Source organism: Aedes albopictus, chromosome 2, assembly GCF_035046485.1.
Source record: "Aedes albopictus strain Foshan chromosome 2, AalbF5, whole genome shotgun sequence".
NCBI classification, from domain to species: domain Eukaryota; kingdom Metazoa; phylum Arthropoda; class Insecta; order Diptera; family Culicidae; genus Aedes; species Aedes albopictus.
The window spans coordinates 223,998,162-224,020,420 of record NC_085137.1 but is presented as its reverse complement, the minus strand read 5'-3'; the positions used below and the strand labels follow the sequence as shown (position 1 = coordinate 224,020,420).

Below are 22,259 nucleotides of genomic sequence, written 5' to 3'. Positions count from 1 at the left end.
AATGCCTATAGGAAATCTTGGAGGGATGCCTAGAGAATACCCTAGAGGAATGCCTGTAGGAGTTCCTGAGGGAAACATCAGAGGATCTCCTGGAGAAATTCCTGCAGCAATTCCCAGAGAAATTCCGCGGAGAATTTCTGGATAAATTCCTGATGAAATTTCTGGAGGAATCTCCTTAGTAATTCGTAGGGGAATACCATTACCATTACCAATCGCAGATGGAATTTTTTTGAGCAATTCTGAAGAAATCCTTAAAAGAGTTCGTTAAGGAATCCCTGTAGCAGTTCCTGAAGAAATCCCTAGAGGAATTCTTGAAGAAACTCCAGAAGGGAAGCAATTTCACCTAAGGGAATATCTAAATAGTTCGTGGTTTCCTGAAGGGATCCTAAAAAGAGTTCCAGGGGGAATCTTTGGGGAAATTTTTAAAATAAGTTGTTACAAAAAGAATCACAGAAGAAATTCCCGAGTTAAGACCTGGCGAAATTCTTGGAGGAATCCCTGGAGGTATACTAGAGGAATGCCTGCAAGGATTCCCGGAGGAATCTCTGGAGCAACTCTAGGAGAAACATCTACAAGAATTCCTGGATGAATTTCTGGAGAAATTCCTAGAGGAATCTCTAGAGGAATTTCTGAAGGAACCCCTGAAGGAATTTTTAAAAGGATCCCTGCAGCAATTTCTAGAGGAATCCCTGGAATAATTCGTGGAGGAATCGCTTGAAGAATACCTGTAGAAATCCCAGGAAGACTTCCTGAAGAAATCGCACATGGAATTCTTGGAAAAATCCTGAAGGAAACCTAAGAAGAGTTCTAAGTGGAGTTCCTGAAGAAACCCCCGGAGGAATATTGGAAGCAATTCCAAGAGGAACTCCTGAAAGAAACCTAAAAAGAGTTCCTGGGGGAATCCTTGGGGAAATTTCCCTGGAGTTGTTTCTGAAAATATCACAGAAGAAATTTTCGGGTGAATCTCTGGTGGAATTTTTGGATGAATCCCAGGAAGAGTTCCTGAAGAAATCACACATGAAATTCTTGGAGAAATCCTGAAGGAATCCTAAGAGAAGTTTGTGGAGGAACTTCTTGAGGAATCCCTGTAGCCCAGAAGGAATAGCCCGGACACAATACCAAGGGGAATTCCTAAGATAATCCCCAAACATTTCTTGGAGGAAGTACTGGATAAATCCTGGAGGAGTTCCTGAATGAATCCCAAGAGGAACCCCTGAAGGAATCCTAAAAAAGTTCCAGGAAGAATCCTTGCAGGAATTTCTAAAATAATCCCTGCAGTGTAGAAAATCGCAGGAAAGCTTTCCAAACAAACTCCTGGAAGAATTTCTCTAGGAATATAAGAAGAATAATACTTGGCGGAATTTCTTTTGGTTTTCGAATAAATAAGTTTTGAGAGTTATGGATGGGAACCTTAATTATTAGAATAGTTTATTTCCTCAGCTATTTTTTCTAAAACTCTGAATTGTTGATGTTCTTCGAGTAGGTTCGTGTTAAAAAAAATCTGGTGGCCAAGGGGGAGGGGCACGATCTCTCCTTGTCTCCTCTGGCTACGCCCATGAACAGGATTTGTCCCAATGGGAACGTTACGCCAGGAAGAAGAAGAAAAAGGTATTCTACTGATAGTTGGTCGCTCCAAGGTCAATTAATTGCTTTTTTTTGCGTCTTAATCAAAATCGTATTAATTCTTCGCAAAGGGGTAATTCTCGCTGAGACCGGCCCACTATTTACACCTTGTCTTCAAAAATGTTTAAGGTGCCGATTTTCTGAAAGCACTCGCCTAAAAAGTAAGAAAAATGCATTTGGTTACTCAAATTGATGGACCCCCCGTTAGTTAGAGCCACAACAATTTTTGCAGACCCCTCACTCAAACCGTTATAACTCGAAAGTTTCTCCAACAACCACCTCAAAACAAATTGTTGTTGAAAAGAGGAAAGATAGAGCTACTCTTTACAATAATAAAAAGTTGGGTCGGCCATATTGATTTTGGCCGCCATCTTGGATTTTTATACCAAAACATTTTTTTTCACCATAAGGGCAACCACCGATTTTCAAAATGGTTGCATCAATTGAAAGCTGGGACATTTATACATAACATATCAAAAAATTAGAGATGTCTTTTTCTTCTTTCAAAAGTTATCTGTCGTTTTGTAAATCATGCCACTTTTGCGCACTGGGCCCGGTGCCGGCCGTTTTCATAAATGCAACGTTATTTCGCAGTGTTTACGAACACGAATTTAAATTTTGAGCTCACCAATGAAAAGCTGGAGGTTTAAGCTTTTCAAAACACTAAAAAAGTTATAAAAACAATGCCCGAATCATTGAGAAACAGTCAAAAACGGAAACGAACCTCCGATTTGGCCAAATTTTGCGACACGCGCTTTTGTGTATACATGCAGGCGTAAACTCAGATGCTGTTGCATGTCGTTGCCGGTGCGCATGGAAATGTATGGAGAAAACGTGGCTTAATTTACAAAACTGCAGGTAACTTTTGAAAGAAGAAAAAGACATCTCTAATTTTTTGATGTTATGTATAAATGTCCCAGCTTTCAATTGATGTGGAAATTTTGAAAATCGGTGGTTGCCCTCATGGTGAAAAAAATGTTTTGGTATGAAAATCCAAGATGGCGGCCAAAACCAATATGGCCGACTCAACTTTTTATTATTGTAAATAGTAGCTCTATCTTTCCTCTTTTCAACAACAATTCGTTTTGAGGTGGTTGTTGGAGAAACTTTTGAGTTATAACGGTTTAAGTGAGCCACCATTTTTCCAAAATCGAGGGGTCTGTAAAAATTGTTGTGACTCTAACTAACTAACGGGGGTCCATCAATTTGAGTAACCAAATGCATTTTTCTTATTTTTTAGGCGAGTGCTTTCAGAACATCGGCACCTTAAACATTTTTGAAGATAAGGTGTAAATAGTGGGCTGGTCTCAGCGAGAATTACCCAAAGCTGCCTTACTACTGGAAAAACTTGTAATTAGAAGGCACGAAATGTTGCTAATTGGCAAATTGAGAGATGAAATTTGTGAAAAAAATCGCGTTCTGGTGGGATTCGAACCCACGACTCCGTATTCGCTAGACCGGCGCTTTAACCAACTAAGCCACAGAACAGGTAATGGTTCTGCGGAATTGCCCATTGCACGGTGACGTCATCAAGAAATCGCTCTCTTTCTCTCCTACGGGAAATTAGAAAACAACAGGACCAACACCTGTCAAATTTGACAGGTACTGGTCCTGTTGTTTTCAAACTCTCTGAAGGAGCAAAAGAGATAGAATTTCGCCGTGAGGTGGTCTATAGAAAGCCAAACTGACTCCGAAGCCGCACCATGAACACTCCTATTTCACAAACTCATCTCTCTTTTCGGCTTAGATGCCAATCCACAACACACTCCTGTTTGTGCCCACTACCTACATGTGCGAGCGAGTTATTTATATGAAGCCGAGACTTACTCTCGCACTCCGCATACCTAGCCACCAGGCAGTTTGTTTTGCTGGTGTCTAATTAGTATGCGTCGAGAGCTCGGCACGGTCGGACGCTCGGACGACCGAACTGCGCCAAGTGACGCAAGCAAGGGTACAATGATACATATTGCCCATTTTACTGGCATTTTACCAGGTTAGCTGGTATGTCTGAAACATACTGGAAAAACTTGTAATTAGAAGGCACGAAATGTTTCGTGCCTTCTAATTACAAGTTTTTCCAGTATGTTTCAGACATACCAGCTAACCTGGTAAAATGCCAGTAAAATGGGCAATATGTATCATTGCTGCCTTACTATTCAATTAATACATGCATTTAACTAGATAAATAAAGTTGTATAAATATCAAGTAATTATGTTAGACCAACAGGTACTTGTTCGTTTTCCTGTTCAGCTTTCTCACCCTCAATTCTATACCCTTTCACACAAATTCCTAGCTGCTATTCACGAATAGAAAATATTCAAGCTCACAGAAAGCTTTGATGTCTAAATAGGTAATTGGAACATTTGAATGCCACTTATTTCTAATAAGTGCAACGAATGCTGATTTGCATTCATTTACATACACTAGATATCTGAAGCGCAAGCAGGCCAGGCCACATCGCAAATGCTACACAGGGCTGTCATCATTAGCGTGGTCGTTCCAGTTGTATGCAAACTATCCGTCTGCGAAAACTGTGCAGAAAAAAGTGGGTAAACTGCTGATAGGAAGGTCGGCCTTTTGCACACTGTGCTCTTTTGATGTGAAAATTTGGCCTGGATAAAGTTTATAATGCAATTTCTTCTTCTAACTGGCGTTAGATCCCAACTTAAATAGGACCTGGTTTTCAGCTTGGAACGAGCAATTCCACAATTATGAACTACTGACTACTACCGTGTTTGTTATATGTGCCCAATATAATAGTCCAAATTTAAAGAAAAGTTATTTAAAGACTGTCTAGGGTAATTGATCCGATCATGGAGGAGTTAAGCGCTAGGTTCATGTTTAAACCACAATTGTATCGCCCCAAGCAAACTTTTTACATGGATTGAATTGAAAATAATAAAATCCATCCTTAATCTACGGGAAAATAACGAAATATTGACACTTTGATGTTGTTATGAGCATTTTATTCGTTTTTATCTGAAAGAACATTGTGTTCCTAATGTTGCGGTATGTGTTCCTAATGTTGCGGTATTTTGTTCCTATTGTTGCGGTATCCCATTGAAATCATATGGGATACCGCAACATTAGGAACACTACCGCAACAATAGGAACACAGCAGCAAACACATTTAGGAAAATATTTTTTTTAAATAGGTTTTTGGGCAAATCTTAAGCAAACAAATGGTGCAATCTCATAATTTAAGCACCATACATCTATTAAAAATACCTTTTGGTAACATTTCAGTCGAAAAAGTGCTCAATTGCCATTACCGCAACAATAGGTACTACCACAACGATGGGAACAATTACCCTATAAATGAATCCAGTAAACCTGTTGATGATTGTACCTCATTTATACCTATCTGAAACTTTTAAATTTTTTTAATGTTTTGAAAAACTATCTTAATATAAAATTAAAACCAGTAATCAGTATTCGTTGCAGTCCTTCTTGAGTTTGTACAGGGGATGGCCAAAATGTTTGGGATAGGCAACTTTTTTTCTCCCACAAAAAAAAATCAACATGCTGTAACTTTTCATAGAGTGCATCAAAAAATCTCAAATTTTGACTGTTTGTCAACCTATTATATGTGCATCATTGCTACAAATTTGGGCTCGATTGCTTAATTTTTCGCGAAGTTAGAACCGTTCGCGTAAAACACTATTTTTTAGACAACTATTCTTTGAACTGTCATATCTCGGAAACCAGTGAACCGAATTGAATGAATTTTTTAACGTTAATCAACAATATATTGATACTTAATACGACGTTATAAAATGTAATAATTTCTCACGGCGAATTAAGTTATACCGGGTTGAAATTTTTACCCATATAGAGGAAAATAAGCAAAATTTACAATACCACACAAAAATTATTAAATGTGTTCTCCCTTCAATCTTAATAGGCTCTAATATATCTGATTAGAGATAATTTGAGAACAGAACTGGAAAATCGTTGGATATCAACACTAAAATTTATTAACATTGATGTAAAAAAATTACATTTTTTCGAGACAAATTCAAAAAGTGTCAATCCATGATAACTTTTTTCAACGTTTAAAAAGTACCTATGTTTAAATTGTTTGTGAAGCATTTACATATTGTTAGTGTACGTTCAAAATTTCATTCAATTCGGTTCACTGGTTTCCGAGATATGACAGCTCAAAAATGAGTTGTCTAAAAAAAGGTGTTTTACCCGAACGGTTCTAACTTTGTAAAATATTATTCAATCGAGCCCAAATTTGTACCAATGATGCACATATGATAGGTTGACAAACAGTCAAAATTTGAGATTTTTTGATGCGCTCTATGAAAAGTTATAGCATGTTGAACTTTTTTGTGCGAGAAAAAAAAGTTGCCTATCCCAAACATTTTGGCCATCCCCTGTATATTCCGTTACAGACACGAATATACAATTTGCCCAGAGAAATCAATGTCATTCCCAACTAAAAGCTTCCTGGAACCTACTGGAAACTAAACACGAACGTCTTCAGTAGTCAGTACCTACGATCTTTCCGCGAAACTAGGAAAGGTTCCGCATTTTAAGCAACATTTTGCACAAGTCGCAGTGTGTATGCCGTGTTTCGATGCGGCTCTCACCGGAACTAATGCCTCCTCGGCGAGCTAGTAAAATATGCAAAGTGCACTCAATGGCAGTACCAGAAGCGGAATGTTAAATTCGGGTGCAAAATATGGAAATGCTGTTTTTGCGATGGGAGGTTTCAAACGGTTTACACGGGTACAGTGTGAGCGTGCCTACCTCGTTTTTTGTTGCGTTACATATGTTGCAGATGCGGAATATCCGGTACGCACTAAACGCTGCCCAGTAGAACGTGTTGAGTACCTCCCAGATGCGTTCCGTGAGATCCTCGTCCGATGTTGGGCGATGCAGGAGCAATCTGTAGATGAGTATAATGCGATTTTAAATGTACGTTTGTATTATTTCCGTTTAGAATTTTTGGAAATATGTTAACCCGCGACAAATCCTATTGTAGTGTGGTGGTGTGATTGTAATAGTTTTATTTTTCATTGAAACATTTTTTTTTTGAATTTTTAGATGTTTGCGAAAGGTGACAAAAGATTGGATAATGTAAATGTTTATTAGTCGTAGGTATGTTAAGTGTGCACGTCTCAGAAAAATACAAACAAAAAAAAAATACCACAAGTGTTTTCCCTATTCCAAAGTCTACTTTGTTTCCCGTTAGTAAATAATCCAAAAAAGCACGCAAAGTACTGGAAAAATACGTATTTCTAACCTTATTAAAATGTGTAGGGGGATTAGGGGCATAATGGACACCCTAAGCAAATGAGTATGTAAGGCCTGTGTAACAGACATAACATATTATCAGTTGGCTTACAACTTTAACTTGTTTCCTACGTATTTCAATCATTTACAGCTGCTAGAATGTCATTATTGTGAAGAAATAATGAATTGAAAACTGTGTGTTTTTTGGGGCTGGCAGGAAAGGTACGGGGCGAAATGGACACCCCTGCATATTTTATGCTGTATCTTTAAGAATATCGACCAGTTAAGTAATTTGCCTACGGAGATCAATACCACAGATATTATACTCCATCTTAGACGAGTTTACATAACTTCAAAGTTAATTAAAAAAATTTTAGGCTAAAATAATTGGATTGATTTTTTTCAAACTCTCTAAAACGCCTAACAGTATGCAACGCGCGTACATCCATTCATAATTGCCGGTGTTCATTTCGCCCCGAATCGACTACAACATTAAAATTGCTATTTTCAGTAAGTTCTGATCAAAAATATAATACTTCATCCATTGGTAAATCTGCGTATACATGTAGATAAGCTAACAATTCACCTGTTTGTATGGTGGACACACTCAAACACTCGTAATACCTTATTTGCTGCTGCTTCGAAATTATAAGAAATCTACCATATGAAAAACATACTTCAATTTCAATGATATTTTGGTTATTTTGAAGGAATATAAATGGTACTTTTGAAAAATATAACAATGACTTGTTCCTTTACACTTATGCATTAAAAGTTTTACATAAAAGTCAAAGGTTTCCGCAAAAACAGGGGTGTCCATTTCTCCCCGGGTGTCCATTATGCCGCCAATCCCCCTACCCACTAAAAACTCATTAATTCTCTCTCTTCCTTACTTTCGCGGTACGCTCGTTAGGGATGACTTCGGGACATTAGTTCTCTCTGTTGGTAAGCGTTCCACCAGCTTGAGCTGGAAGCAGGCCACCACATGGAAGTTAGAGTCTTAGGCTAGTACAGTCAGGTTTTTTTTTACGCGGGGGATACATACCGCGTAAAAAAAACCGCGTAAAAATAAACCGCGTTAATTCAAAAATCCGCGTAAAAAAAACCGCGTTGATTCAAAAATCCGCGTAAATGAAAACCGCGTTAATTCAAAAATCCGCGTAAATGAAAACCACTTTTAACTCAATAATTTCCTTCTTGATTTTATATTAAAAAATGAACTCAACGAATTATTTTAAGACAACATTTTAAGATTTTTGCCTGTCACTCAAAATTTCTACAAGTTACACAAACTGCCAAGCTATTGTTTAAAGGTTTAAAGCTTTTACCATCATTGATGACGTCAAGCCCGACATCAACCTATCATTCACCTATTTTTATTTTGGCCACCAAACCCAACATGGACCCAATACTTGGTCGATGTTGGTCCAACAGTGGCTCAACATTCGATAAAAATTGACCCAACTTTGACCCGACATTCGATATTTTTTCAGTCTGGCGGAATTTTGCATGGTTTTCTCGTGTATCGTGCCCAGCTACTCATTCGAGTGACAATGTATTCAATTGACAAGGATTCGCTTCTCATTTGATAGGTGCTCTGATTGAATGAAATGGTTTTGAACATGAGTATGAAGAAGGAAAAATGTTTAAAAAGAATTGAAAATAATTGAAAAGAATTAAAAAGAACTCCATCTCACAGTTGTCGCATAAGTGTCAAACTACAGGCAGTAAATCATGTTCACTTAACCTTCAGTAACTCGCGCGGTTGTCCACCACCGTCAGCACCACGCTAATACTGAACACGAAGAGCGAGATTATTTCAACGTGTTGTACAAAATTCAACAGCGAGATTGCTCGTGGGTTGATAGTAGAGGGTCTTATTTCCCGGGCCGAAAAAAAATCCCGGGATTCGGGATTTTTATTTTTCAAATCCCGGGATTTCCCGGGATCCCGGGAAAAATTCAAATTTCCCATTAACCAAAAAAACGTATGGCAAAAAAAATTCTAAAAAAATTTTTTCGACAACAAAAACGTTCACTTTACCGATATTCTTTAAAAAATGTTTAAAATATCCTTCAAAAATACTTTCCATAAATATATAAGAGTCGTTTCAAACGACTAAATTTAATACTTTCTTCACAAATAAACCATTTCTACTTACCAATGGTATTTTGATCTAAAAGTTTGGAAAAAAAATCTAGAACTTTCTTATTAAACCTCCTTTTAAAATTTCTGGATTGATTGATGATCAGACTTTTCTTAAGGAATTCCATCGAAAATAACTTCACGACATCGCTAAAAAAATATTCAAGAGATTACAAAATAAAGTCCTGTAGATGCTTCGTTAGAAATTCTTTACCAATTTTCTTGACTCTAAACCTCCAAAAAGTCCCACCAAGATTTATTTGGTCAACTGTTCGTCATAATCCTGTAGGAAATGTGTCAAGTAATTCCTCATATCCTACAAACATCAATACATTATCTTAAATTGATTTCTCTAGAAACATCTTAAAAAATGTATGTTGTACCTCAGGACTCCACATCATATTCCACATCCAAACATTTCTCAGCAAATGCTGCTAATAAAAATTTTGCAAGAAATGCGGCCATACATTCTAGGAATATTACCAGCACAACCTAAAAATAGACTGAATAAATTAACCTTTTGATATTCTACCGAAAACTCCGTAGCAAAATATAGCCAATGAACCTGACAGATAGTGTTCAATCGAATGCAAAAATGGGACTATTGATCAAAAGATTTAGAGTGAGCAGTCACACGATTCTTTTTTTGCACGGGTCATTTTTTTTTTGCTATAACTCAGTCTATTTTGAACAAATTGACTTGATTTATCGTACACTGATAGTACTAATGGTGCCTACATGTGCACATAATCTTATGTGAATCGATTCAAAATTGACTGAGTTATACCAGAAACCACATCCATGCAAAGAATAATCTGATGTCTTGCCATTTTCAAATTTTCGGGAAATCCCGGGAATTTCGGAAAAATATCCCGGGATTCGGGATTTTTTAGATCCCGGGATATCCCGGGATTTTTGTCCCGGGAAATCCCGGGCAAGACCCTCTAGTTGATAGTTAAAGGTCACAAAGCATTCTTAGAAAATTTTGGGATATTCGATTCCAGGTAATCCTAAGTGTTCTGGAGCTCAGTTTTTAAAGTCTATGGCTATGACAGTAGTTTCTCAAGCTAAAAATAGTAACTATACATAATTAGACAGGGTTTTTTTTTTTCTCTGTTCGGAACATAAACCACTGCGACCAATATTTGATCTATTGTGGTATATCCCGTGTCATTTATATAGTGCATATCGTATTGCTTTATCACCATTGAGAAGTTATAAAGTACCGTGATTTCGGGTGAAATTGATCAGTGGGGTGAAATTGATCGACGATAGGTTCATTTTTATTTGTTAAAAATAACGCTTTAAACTTTAAACAATTTGTAGAAAATGGCCATCATCTTGCTCAAGGGTTATTGAATGATGAGTTTACATGTTTTACAACCAATTAGTTACATATTTCGGTATTAAAGTCAATATTTTCCGAAACTGCGTGTTAGGCGATTTTCATAGACACTTCCAAACTTTTGTTACCGTAGTTGTATTACACATGTACTGAATATGCGAATGAATGTTTTTAGCTGCCAAGTGTTCGCTAATCCCGATTTCTTCATCAAAAGTTCTATAAATATTGTAATTAACGCATGAAATTGCACTTTTTCGGAAGTACAATATTGATACACATAATTAGTGTGAAAATTGCATACTTTTAGGCGTTTTCTTTCGATTTATTAAACTTTAAACTTAAATAATTAAAAATTTAGAAAACTTGTAACAGTTTTGCATAGCTTTTCGCATTCTAGGGTGGTTAATTTAGATGGAAAAATAATTTTCAGCATTTACAAAGGCATTTCACTGACTGATCAATTTCACCCCGAAAGTAAAATTTTTGATTTTTTATTTAAAATGATATTTATTATAATAAACTGATTTGCTGTAAAAGTTTCAACCTCGTTGACTGATGAAAACCATGGTCGTACTTGTTTTTAAGCTTTGAATTTAACCATATCGACAAACATTCAAAAATTAGACTAAAAAAACTGCGAAAAGTGATCAATTTCACCCGAAATCACGGTATTCGGTTTTATTACAGTAGTCATTTTCAACTTGATCGCAAGGGAGGATTCTGATTGATAGGTTCCGCTTTGAACACGCTCCTTTTTCAGTCAAAATCGGATCCCCTAGCGATAAAGTCAAGAAATGATACCTATATTGACCATGCATCGGAACCCTAGTCCTTACTGTTTCAAACTAGTTAACACCGAATAAAAGATGAGGAATACTAATCCATTTGTCCCTGTTTCGAGGTCTATCTCGGCCACACCTAAAACCGAGACCTATCACTTTCAAAAAGGTGTAAAATGTAATAAGGACCAAAGAGTTTTCCTTTGATTACTAAGTTATGCTGTTCCATTAGTTGGAAGCAGTTAGGACTAGGGTTCGGTTTGGTAGATCTTTCACCGCAACGCAACCCAAAAAGGCGATCTACCCACGCTACGGGCTCCGTTAAAGATCGAGCATATTTTAAACCCCCTCAACCATTCATCCCTCAGCACGGGTCGCCTGACACCTTGGATTGGGGTTACCTGTTTGGTGGACTTTTACCACCGGAACAGGTGGTCCGTAGTGCTATTCTAAGCCGGCAGCTACACGGGCAGGGTTTAAATCAATAATTATTCCAAAATAGTTTTAAAATATTTCAAATCAGCCAATGGAACAGCCAGAAATGGACATAATAGACATAATTATCTGATAGATAGATACAATAATAGATATAATAATAATCTCTGGACATAGTAGATTACAAATCGTAGATTTGTACAATGAAAAAAGTTCATGTAATCTCAAGAACGGTATGATGTCCTTAGACATCTCAACAAATCTGATGCTGTCTATTAAACTTTGAGATGTTCAGTAAGTCATGCAAGGTTACAAGTCGTAGCTTTGTATTATGAATGAAGTTACCGGTACACCCGTAGACTTTAGGATCTAAACTCCAGAATAGTTTGGATGACCTAGGATATCCCGACTGATTTGAAACTGTCTATTGAACTTTTAAAAACTTACTGAGCATAATAGATTACAAATCGTTGATTTGTATGATGCAAGAAGCTACCGCTGCACCCGTAGACTTTAAGATCTAATCTCCAGAATAGTTTGGATGACCTAGGATATCCCGACTGATCTGAAACTATCTATTGAACTTTCAAAAGACTTACTGGGCTTAATAGATTACAATTACAAATCGTTGCTTTGTATAATGCAAGAAGTTACCGCTGCACCCGTAGAATATGGGATCTAAACTTAAGAACAGTTTGGATGACCTAGGATATCCCGACTGATCTGAAACTGTCTATTGAACTTTTAAAGACTTACTGGGCATAATAGATTACAAGTCGTTGCTTTGTATAATGCAAGAAGTTACCGTTACAGACGTAGACTTTAAGATCTAAACTCAAGAACAGTTTGGATGTCCAGAAAATTACTCTGCATCATATTCTACCAAAAATCCGCGTAAAAATAAACCGCGTTAATTCAAAAATCCGCGTAAAAAAAACCGCGTTAATTCAAAAATCCGCGTAAAAAAACCTCGTAAATGAAAACCGCGTAAAAAAAAACCGCGTAAAAAAAACCCTGACTGTACTATAGACTACCCGTTGGACTCAAGCTCCCGGATAGGAAGCGGGCCAACTTAACTTGCTGTTGGTTGGCCCGCCATTTTCTCTGTTGTTAAAGTACGATTCGGGAGATCGTGGAAGTAACGGAATTCCACATGTCCGCCCCGTATACATCCTTTCGACAATATTGTCTGGTGCGATATCTCTACCGCATATCTCCTGCATAATCGACCTTTGCCCCACGAAGCGTGGGCAGTCAAAGAGCACATGCTCTGCGGTCTCATCGCAGTCTGCGCATCCCGGACATGTGGGGGAACCTGCATGTCCGAATCTGAGCAGATACCATCGGAAGCACGATTTCTGGAAACCTTCTGGCCTTCTTCGTCCGTGTTCCACCCTGTATCAAATCGCCAAATCGTCGATCCTCCAGCCCGAGCTAGGGTTTAGACCCGGGCTCCAGAAGGTCACATCAATGATGGACTCGCGTAAGTCAAGCGGCTACCTCACTCAACCGTCCCCTTCAATCTCGATCACATTTTTGTTGTTGTTCATGAATTTAGTAGTCATTTCTTTTGGCCCCCCCTTAGAGCCGCCATCTATCACAGCGAATGAAGTAGTTGCCAATATTCCTGCTGGTTATCTATGCAAGCAGGGAGACCACCCAAGGGATGACCCAGGTCCTTATGGCGACTGGGCTCACAGCTAGATCAGCGTTAAGCAGGAGTCTTCATCTGAACCTACTTCCACCCAGTTAGTTGTTTAAGCTGGTCACATGCCGTATTATAGGTCACGACACGGCGACCTCAATCAATGGCGACGTTGCAAGCACCGAAGATGGCGTGGTAACAAATCTAGGAGTGCGTGCGCAGGACGAAAGATTGCCAGTCCCCAACCTCCAAGAGATTGAGGAGGAGGTTTGCCGGTTGAAAAACAATAAAGCCGCTGAAGCAGATCAACTACCAAGCGAGTTACTAAAATACGGAGGAGAAGCACTTGTGAGCACACTACACTGGGTCATTACCAAGATTTGGGAGGAGGAAGTACTACCGGAGGAATGGATGGAAGGTATCATGTGTCTCATCTACGAAAAGGGCGACAAGTTGGATTGCGGGAACTATCGCGTGATCACAATGTGATTGTGTAGTTATTTATTTGCTATTGTTTTCTGCTCGGGTAGGCAATGGTACCAGTTCCAAAGGATGAGTATTTTGTACCGTATGTTTATTCCTTTGTTTCCAACCCTCGCATAAACCATGCTTTTATAGTTTTGTTCAACACGATTTAAAAGCGAATTGACTAATGCCCATAATAAACGTTTGTCCATATTATTTATATGTTTTTCATTCTCCGAACAAATTGCCGACCAGCATAAATTTTCCAATGGAAGCTGTAAATCTTCCTATTGAAAAACTCCGCTGCTACTATATCAAGTACGTCAGTGTGATGCAATAACCGATTCGGTACCACATGCATGCGTATTTAATGAAACGTGCAACCAGTGGCCATCATGGCCATTTAACACACCCTCACTTGTCCGAGGTCGATCCATTCTCGTTGGGTGGTCTACCGAATAACACAGGCTTCACACATCAAGCTCTTACCTGATTGCCTTCATACTGCAGTGGTACATCAGAGTGGTAAGCGTTACGAACAACGTCATCAGGATGAACACCAACTGGACCCCGTACGCCTTATTAATATTCAGCGATAGTAAATGCAAATGTGCATATAAATTTTTAATCTCGTTAATAATTTCCATTCGGCTGTGATTCTGTGCTTCTGTCCCGATGGATTGTTGTTTCCAGTGCTCCGAAATATTCGCGATGAATGCATGCTGCTGCTGATTGATGACATTTGGTGGTGATTTAATCGAAATAGTGGGATGAACAATTCCTTTCCTGCGAAACCAACTTCCGGAGGTGGCATGTTTTCCTGCATTGCGGATCCTTCGAAGAATTGTGTGGCCCACAGGGTTGAACATATTTACTTTTTTGTTTCTGGGAAACATGGATGAAAAAAAAAACAAGAAAACGAAATGCAAGCGTGAATGGTAATAGGATTATATTGATTGTACGCAGCAACAGTTGACATATAGGAGAGCGGCCAAGCACATCAAACACATTTCAACTATCAGATTTCAACCAAAGGATCTATATGACTGTATCATCCAAAAAATTAACAAATATGTGAGGATAGCGCTAAATGATGTAGGAAAGTTGGTTTATTATGCGTTGTTGGGGTAAAATCGGTAAAATGACTTAGCTTAGCTGATAGTGCAGCCTGGGCACTGTTGTCCTTCTGACTTCAGCTAGATTGTGGAGGTACGACCCGAGCGTCTGTTCACCAAGGAGGTGCAGCTCAAACAGCGTCTGTTCTGGCATCCAGCGGCTGAATAAGAAATGCTGCATCACGCCCAGCTAGATCCAAGGTAAAAGCCCCATCAGCGTGGTCGCCTTAGTGTTGATTGAGGCGCTAAACAGAACTGGCACGATGACCCTCCGGTGAGACAGTAAAAATCCCCATTGCGAACAACATAGGAGAAAATACGACTCAATACAATCGGCAAAAACCCACGCGACGAAATAAGGACTACGATTGGGAACTTGGAACATGGAATTGCAAGTCACTAGGTTTCGCAGGGTGTGACAGGATAATGTACGACGACATCGTGGCATTGCATGAACTTTGTCGGACTGGACAGAAAGTGTGGAAAAGCGGGCATCGAGCGGCTACCTTCTACCAAAGCTGTGGCACCACCAATGAACTGGGAACATTATTTATAGTGTTAGGCAAGATGTGGCAACGTGTGATCGCGTGGCAGTCGATCAACGCAAGGATGTGCATGTTGAGAGTTAAGGGCCGTTTCTTCAAATACAGCATCATCAACGTCCACTGCCCATACGAAGGAATACCTGATGACGAGAAAGAAGCGTTCTACGCGCAGTTAGAGCAAAAATACGATGGTTGCTCGCCTCGTGACGTGAAAATCGTTGTCGGCGACATGAACGCACAGGTAGGGAGGGCTTGTGCCACAAGCCGACAAGTACCGAGACAATCACGGGAATCTTCTCACGAGCGAGCGTGAGGTGGTCGACAGTTGGCGACAGCATTGCGATGAGCACCTCAATGGTGACGTTGCAAGCACCGAAGGTGGCGTGATAACAGATCTAGGAGTACGTGCGCAGGACAAAAGACTTCCAAGAGATTGGCCGGTTGTAAAACAACAATGCCGCTGGAGCAGATTACCCAAGTAACAATTTAGTAGCAGTTTAGCTTTCATAATAGTTTATTACAGTTTTATCACGGTTTCGAACATGCTATTTCGCTAACAAAGAACATTTAACGACGCTAATGCGTGAGATTTCACAAATTGCTGTGTAGCGCTTTTGAAAACCTTTTGTAGATAAACGATAAATTGCAAAATCTGAGGTTTTTTTTAACTAAATTTATTGTAGCTTTCTATAGCTCCTCAAAACTAAACTTCTTAGAATGTTTTGCTACCACAAAAACAACCTCTAAACTTCCTTAGAACGATGATTTTCTGCCGTACTTCACCTGTGCTGAAATACGTTTGCTCTACGCCTATATTACTCACATTTCTCATCATTCATCAATGGGTACTTTGGTTCACAAATAATGAATAAGCCATCCTCTTCACACTTTTATTTTTACTTTTTACACATGCACTTGTGATTGGAAAATCGAAAAAAACTCTACTTTCGCCCATTTCCAAATAATGTCAACACTCTCCAAGTGTCAAAATGTGTTGGATGCCGTTTAGTCAACATAAAAGTTGAAAAACAGCTGAACGATCTTCAATCGACATTTGAAAAAGCCCCTAAGCATGCATAAAGGCTAAATTGTAACAAAGTGCTCTTAATTTGGATTTTATAATAGCAAAGCGGCCGACCGTAATAAAAATATTCAATCATGACACCGCCATATTGCTTCACTCCGTTTTTTTCCAATTTATGTTTTTCTGCTGTTTGATTATTCTTCGGTTATTCTTAATCAATCGGTAATTTCCTGGACCAAATAGTCCACATTTTCCAAAACAAGGCAAACACTGCACAAATCTAGGCACAAATATACCCAACACTAGAAAAACAATATGTTATTGAACATCGACACTTTTTGCTAAATGCGGAAAAAGCACTAAATATGATGCTTTACGAGGGGGCGCATAAAATTTCACACATTTCCAAACACATTTCGCAGTAAAGGGTGATACGGTCAAAATTTGGTCACACAATTTGTTTCATAACTTAAGACTGCGTACACCAAAACAGCTGATTTTTGGACCAGTAATGCTACATTATATGTAGCTTATACCATAAAATTTTCATCAAAATCGATTAAGTATTGGTTGATATATAGATAAAACCATCGACCTACCTTTTTAAAATTTTGTACAAAGGCGCTCCATAGTAAATTTTCGGAAATTTAAGGTCAGTAAAGCACAATTTTGATTATAGAACTATCAATACTGCTCCGATTTTTATCAAAATTTTACAGTATAATACTATTATGTAAATATGTTCTAAGTAAAATTTTGAGCCATTTTGTATGAATATTTTTAAAGTTGTAGCAGTTTGAATATGAAAAAAACTGACCGGGTGCCACTTAAGCAAATATAACTTTGTAACGGCTGTATCAAATTGAATGAAATTTTTACATTACATTTTGATATGCATACTTCACAAACAGAAAAATTTTCATTGAAATCGGTTAAGTATCTCTGGCTCTATAAATAAAACAGTAAAAATGTGTGAATCCTCTTTGCACAAAATTTTAAAATTGCAGATCTCAGGGTTCAGCAATATCTCCGCAAATACTAGACCGATTTTGATGAAAATTTTATGGTACAAGCTACATATAATGTACCATTACTGATCCAAAAATCAGCTGTTTTGGTGTACGCAATCTAAAGTTATGAAAAAAATGGTGTGACCAAAATTTGACTTGACTTGACAAAATTTGACAAAATTTAACCACCTAAACAAATATAACTTTGTAACGGCTGGATCAAATTCAATGAAATTTTTACACAACATTTTGATATGTATACTTTACATGCAGAAAAATTTTCATTGAAATTGGTTCAGTATTTCTGGCTCTATAAATAAAAGAGTAAAAATGCGTTCTTATTTTTTAATCCTCTTTGTACAAAATTTTAAAATTGCAGTTTTCAGGATTCACTATATCTCCGCAAATACTAAACCGATTTTGATGAAAATTTTATGGTATAAGCTACATATAAAGTACCATTACTGGTCCAAAATTCAGCTGTTTTGGTGTACGCAGTTTCAAGTTATGAAACATATTGTGTGACCAAATTTTGACCGTATCACCCTTTAATTATAGTCCGGTACATAAAATTCGGTGTCTGAATAACATATTTTTCGTTCTAAAAACGGCACTTCCAATATTTTTTGTGGTGTTTTGATTTGCTTTTGTATATATCTGTCAAAAAAGAACGAACGGTTATTGATTATTTTTTGGCTTCGACAAAATAAATCTCTAGTTGTACCAGAAGCGGCTTAATAGCGGCAATCATAAAAGCTAATTTGCTTTAAATGTGCTGCATTAATATCCTCTTCATTACCTTGACCAGGGTGGGCCAACTAGACATATTTTACTCTACAAGAGGTTTTCGTAGATGATATGAAGATAGAAATGCCTTTGCCTTGGCTTTATAATAGTTGGTTTATAGTACTCTTGTAGCAATTTATAAAACTTTAATTGTTACTTGGGTAGCTACCAAGCGAGCTTCTAAAATACGATGGAGAAGCACTGGTGAGAGCACTACACTGGGTCATTACCACACAGATAAAAATAATGATAATTACACGTCATGTAAACTTCATTTTAGTCATGTAAACTTAGTGTTTATGATGGTTTACATGATATATCATGTAAATTTGTATTATATGTCATGTAAATACTCAGAGTCATGCTGAATTACATGACATATAATGGAAGTTTACATGATGTTTTATGACTTTTACATGATATGTCATGTAAAGTTCTGTGATATCCCACGCTCCAATCATGTGCATTATATGTCACAGAATTTTACACTCTTTTTTCGATCTGTGCATGATTTGGAAGGAGGAAAAATTACCGGAGGAATGGATGGAAGGTATCGTGTGTCCCATCTACAAAAAGGGCAACAAGTTGGATTGTGGGAACTACCTCGCGTTCACACTACTGAGCGCTACCTACAAGATACTTTCTTAAATTTTCTGCCGCCGTCTATCACCGATTGCGAGAGTGTTCGTGGGGCAAAATCAAGTTGGATTGATGGGTGAACGCGCTACAATGGATCAGATGCTCGCCATCCGCCAGATGTTGCAGAAATGCTACGATTACAACGTGCCCACGCATCACTTGTTCATCGATTTCAAATCGGCGTATGATACAATCGATCAAGGACAGCTATGCCAGATTATGCACGAATACAGATTCCCGGATAATGGCTAGTTTCAACTTCGTACGTACTGTGCAAAAAGATAGGACAAGTAATGGTCAAGTTATGATTCCGCTTCAAAATTACTTGTGTAGTTCGCAGATGGCAAGTAAGGAAAAAAGTGTAACACTCGTAACGCCTCCCGTGCGAATCAAATGGAGCTGTCACTTTTCCTTGCGGAAAAATAGTCCGCGCTATTATTCCGTAAGAAAAAGTAACGTTTCTCCCCATACTGAATCAGTTGTCAAAATTTCTTGCGGAAAAAGGTGGAATTTTACTTGAGCGCACTACTTGGCAACAAGAAACTAAGCTTAAACTGATATCTATGATTGATCAAGGCGACGATAGATCGAGTGATGTGCGTAGTTCGAATATCAGGGACACTCTCGAGTCCCTTCGAATCTCGCAGAGGCTTACGGCAAAGTGATGGTCAATCGTGCTTGCTGTTTAACATCGCCTTAGAAGGTGTAATGAGTAAAACGGGGAATGATTTCCACGAAATCCGTTCAGCTGCTTGGTTTCACTGATGATATTGATATATAGTTCGTAAAGCTGAGACGATGTCAAAAACGTACATCCGACTAAAGAGTGAAGCCAGGCGAATCGGATTACTCAAGACAAAGTACATGATGGCAAAGGACTCCAGGGAAGAATCACCGTGCCCGCCAACCCGAATTTATATCGACGGTGATGAAATCGAGATGGTTGAAGAATTCGCGTACTTGGGCTCACTGGTTGTCAGCGGTCAACGACATGCGAGCGTCCTTGAGACCCACTGGTGCCTCCTTAAAACGCCCCTGAGACCCTTGAAGCACCCCTAAAGCCAAACGAACCCTCTGTGACACCCTGAAACGCCCATGACACCCCATCGGATTCCCTTGAAGGCCCTCTGAAAACCCCCTGAAAAGCCCCTGAAACCTCCAAGTACTCGTTTGAAATCCGTTGGGACCGCCTGAAACACCCCTAAGATTTCTTCATACCCACACTTAAAACCTTTGGGACCCTTTTCACAAGCTCCTGAGATCTCCTGGTACCCCCTAAAACCCACTGGGACTCTCTGGAACTCTCCTGCTACCTGCCTTTCTCCCTCCTTTACAATAGTCCCCTGGCCGCCGATTAATTTATGCACCCCTAATGCAGAAACAGAGTTTCCAATAGCCGACTACCAATCCTGATCTGAAATATCAAGAACCTTACCTAAGAAAGCGACTAAATGACGTAGCATTTTAGGGGGAGGGGAGTCTGGGATTGTGTGACGAGCCATGTAAAAGATATGGGAAAATATACTACGAGGGGGGTGGAGGAGTAAAAAGTCTCCCAAAAAATGCTACGCCATCTATGGACGCTTCCTAACCAATGCGAAATATTGGATATAATGTATACTATCCTATCATAGGAACATGTTTACTTACCTAAAAAGCAGCTTTCGTACAGCGTTAACTCCATTTTCCCAATGCAGAGTTTTCGCAGCATTTGCACCGCACAGCTCGCGACGGAAACGTGGTTGGTCGATTCGCAGTGAAGTTGGTCGCCACATTCCCCGTTCAGGGACTATTTCCTTAACGAACGCATTGTTAGCAGCATCAGTTGGGTCTGAAAGCAGTTGGAAACTGTGGTGATGTCGTTTCTTCGCCGCCACGCTAAAACTACTGCTGTCAACCGAGTGGTGCGGTTCCAGCTCATTAAGCTCGAACTTTGTATCATTCGACGGCGTTGTCGGGTTAGCTTTAACGGGCGCCAAGGGAACCAGTTTAGATAAAGATGATAAAGATGTGGAATCTTCTCCGACCGCAGCCGCCAAATTCGACTCATTAAACCGAGTCAGTAGTTGGTCGATGAGCTGAAAACGCATTTGGAGCAGTTTGATGTAGCCCACGATCTGGGACTCTGCGGTGACACCCGTCAGCAGGACCAAGTAGCAATCCGGCAAGCAGTACACCGACACGGGGTTGAAGTCGCTCAGATACATGATACAGTTGAAGTACTCGAACAGGAAAATCATGGCGAAGATGAGCGTCATTTGAATGCAAATTACTCTGCGGGAAAAGGCAAGATTATTGTTGCAGATTATCACTTGGAGACACGTTTGTTTGTTTTGAAAAACTCCTGTGTTCTAATTGCGCATTTCAAGGTCAAACAACGAACCACGCAGACGCTACATTTTCCAATTCATCTCATGTTGAGTTTTTATTATACCTATTATCTTCATCTAATTTTCGATAACACAGCGCAACATTTTTTTGTCTCAAGAGCAAACTTATTTGTCTCCGAAGAATTTTGGGCCGCTGAATCCGAATCCGGGCTCAGATTTGCTCCAACACGTCACAATTTTGAGCTACACCTCAATTTATAGGGCAAAATATGCGATTTTGGGCTTATTTGACTGCAAACCATTAAGCATAGAATTAGTTTTTTGGAAGCAATCAAAAGGTTATTTGGTCAATTAACATCTAAATTAACGACTCATGCAAAGTATTTCGTTTAACATAATCAAATTTGATAGATTTAAGCATTTTATGTTAGTATGAAAACTTGCATGCAACTTTTGGAGGGTGACTTGTATGGGAAATATCGCTTAAAACTATCAAATTCGATGTGGGGCCGTTCATAAACCACGTAGACTTTTTGGGGGGAGGGGGGGGGGGGGGTCTACCCAAAGTCTACGCTCCATACAAATTTTAAAATTTTTGTATGGACAAAAGTCTACGAGGGGGGAGGGGGGGGTCTGAGATGGCCAAATTTTGGTCTACGTGGTTTATGAACAGCCCCTGTGGTAAAACGAAATATTTTGCATGAGTCGTTAATTTAGATTTTAGATTAACCTTTTGATTGCTTAAAAAAATATTTCCATGCTTAATAACTTGCCCGGATTCGGATTCAGCGGCCCAAAATCTGCCAGAGACACATAAGTTTGCTCTTGAGACAGACCAAAAGCTATTTTTTGTTACGCTGTGTAATTATTATTATTATCTTTATTAACGCGATTTTCAGCCCAGGGCTGGTTCATCTCGGATTTTTGATAATGACAATGCGAAGATTTGTTGTTTTTTGTTGTGTTAGGGACTTTTAGAAAAAATCTAACTATAGCGTAAATATTTCTCACGCATTTATGTGAAATAAAATGAATTTTCCAAAAACATTGTCCACCTTTTTGCCTTTCTCGTACACTAAGTGTACTGGAAAGGCTATACCGTGATTTCGGGTGAAATTGATCAGTGGG

The 22,259-nt window shown here is 38.8% G+C and overlaps 1 protein-coding gene across 1 annotated transcript in view; it reads right to left on the bottom strand.

Moving 5' to 3' along the window:
* LOC115259077 (uncharacterized) overlaps nucleotides 1–21,227 on the bottom strand; it is a 32,971-nt gene extending 11,744 nt beyond the window's left edge. The window contains exons 1-2 of the mRNA XM_062848741.1: nucleotides 20,452–21,227; nucleotides 6,383–6,521 (exon numbers count right to left, since the gene is read on the bottom strand). Coding sequence (XP_062704725.1) covers nucleotides 6,383–6,521; nucleotides 20,452–21,059 — 747 coding nt within the window. The 5' untranslated portion in view covers nucleotides 21,060–21,227. The remainder of the gene's footprint in view (nucleotides 1–6,382; nucleotides 6,522–20,451) is intronic.
* Nucleotides 21,228–22,259: the final 1,032 nt, after the last annotated feature.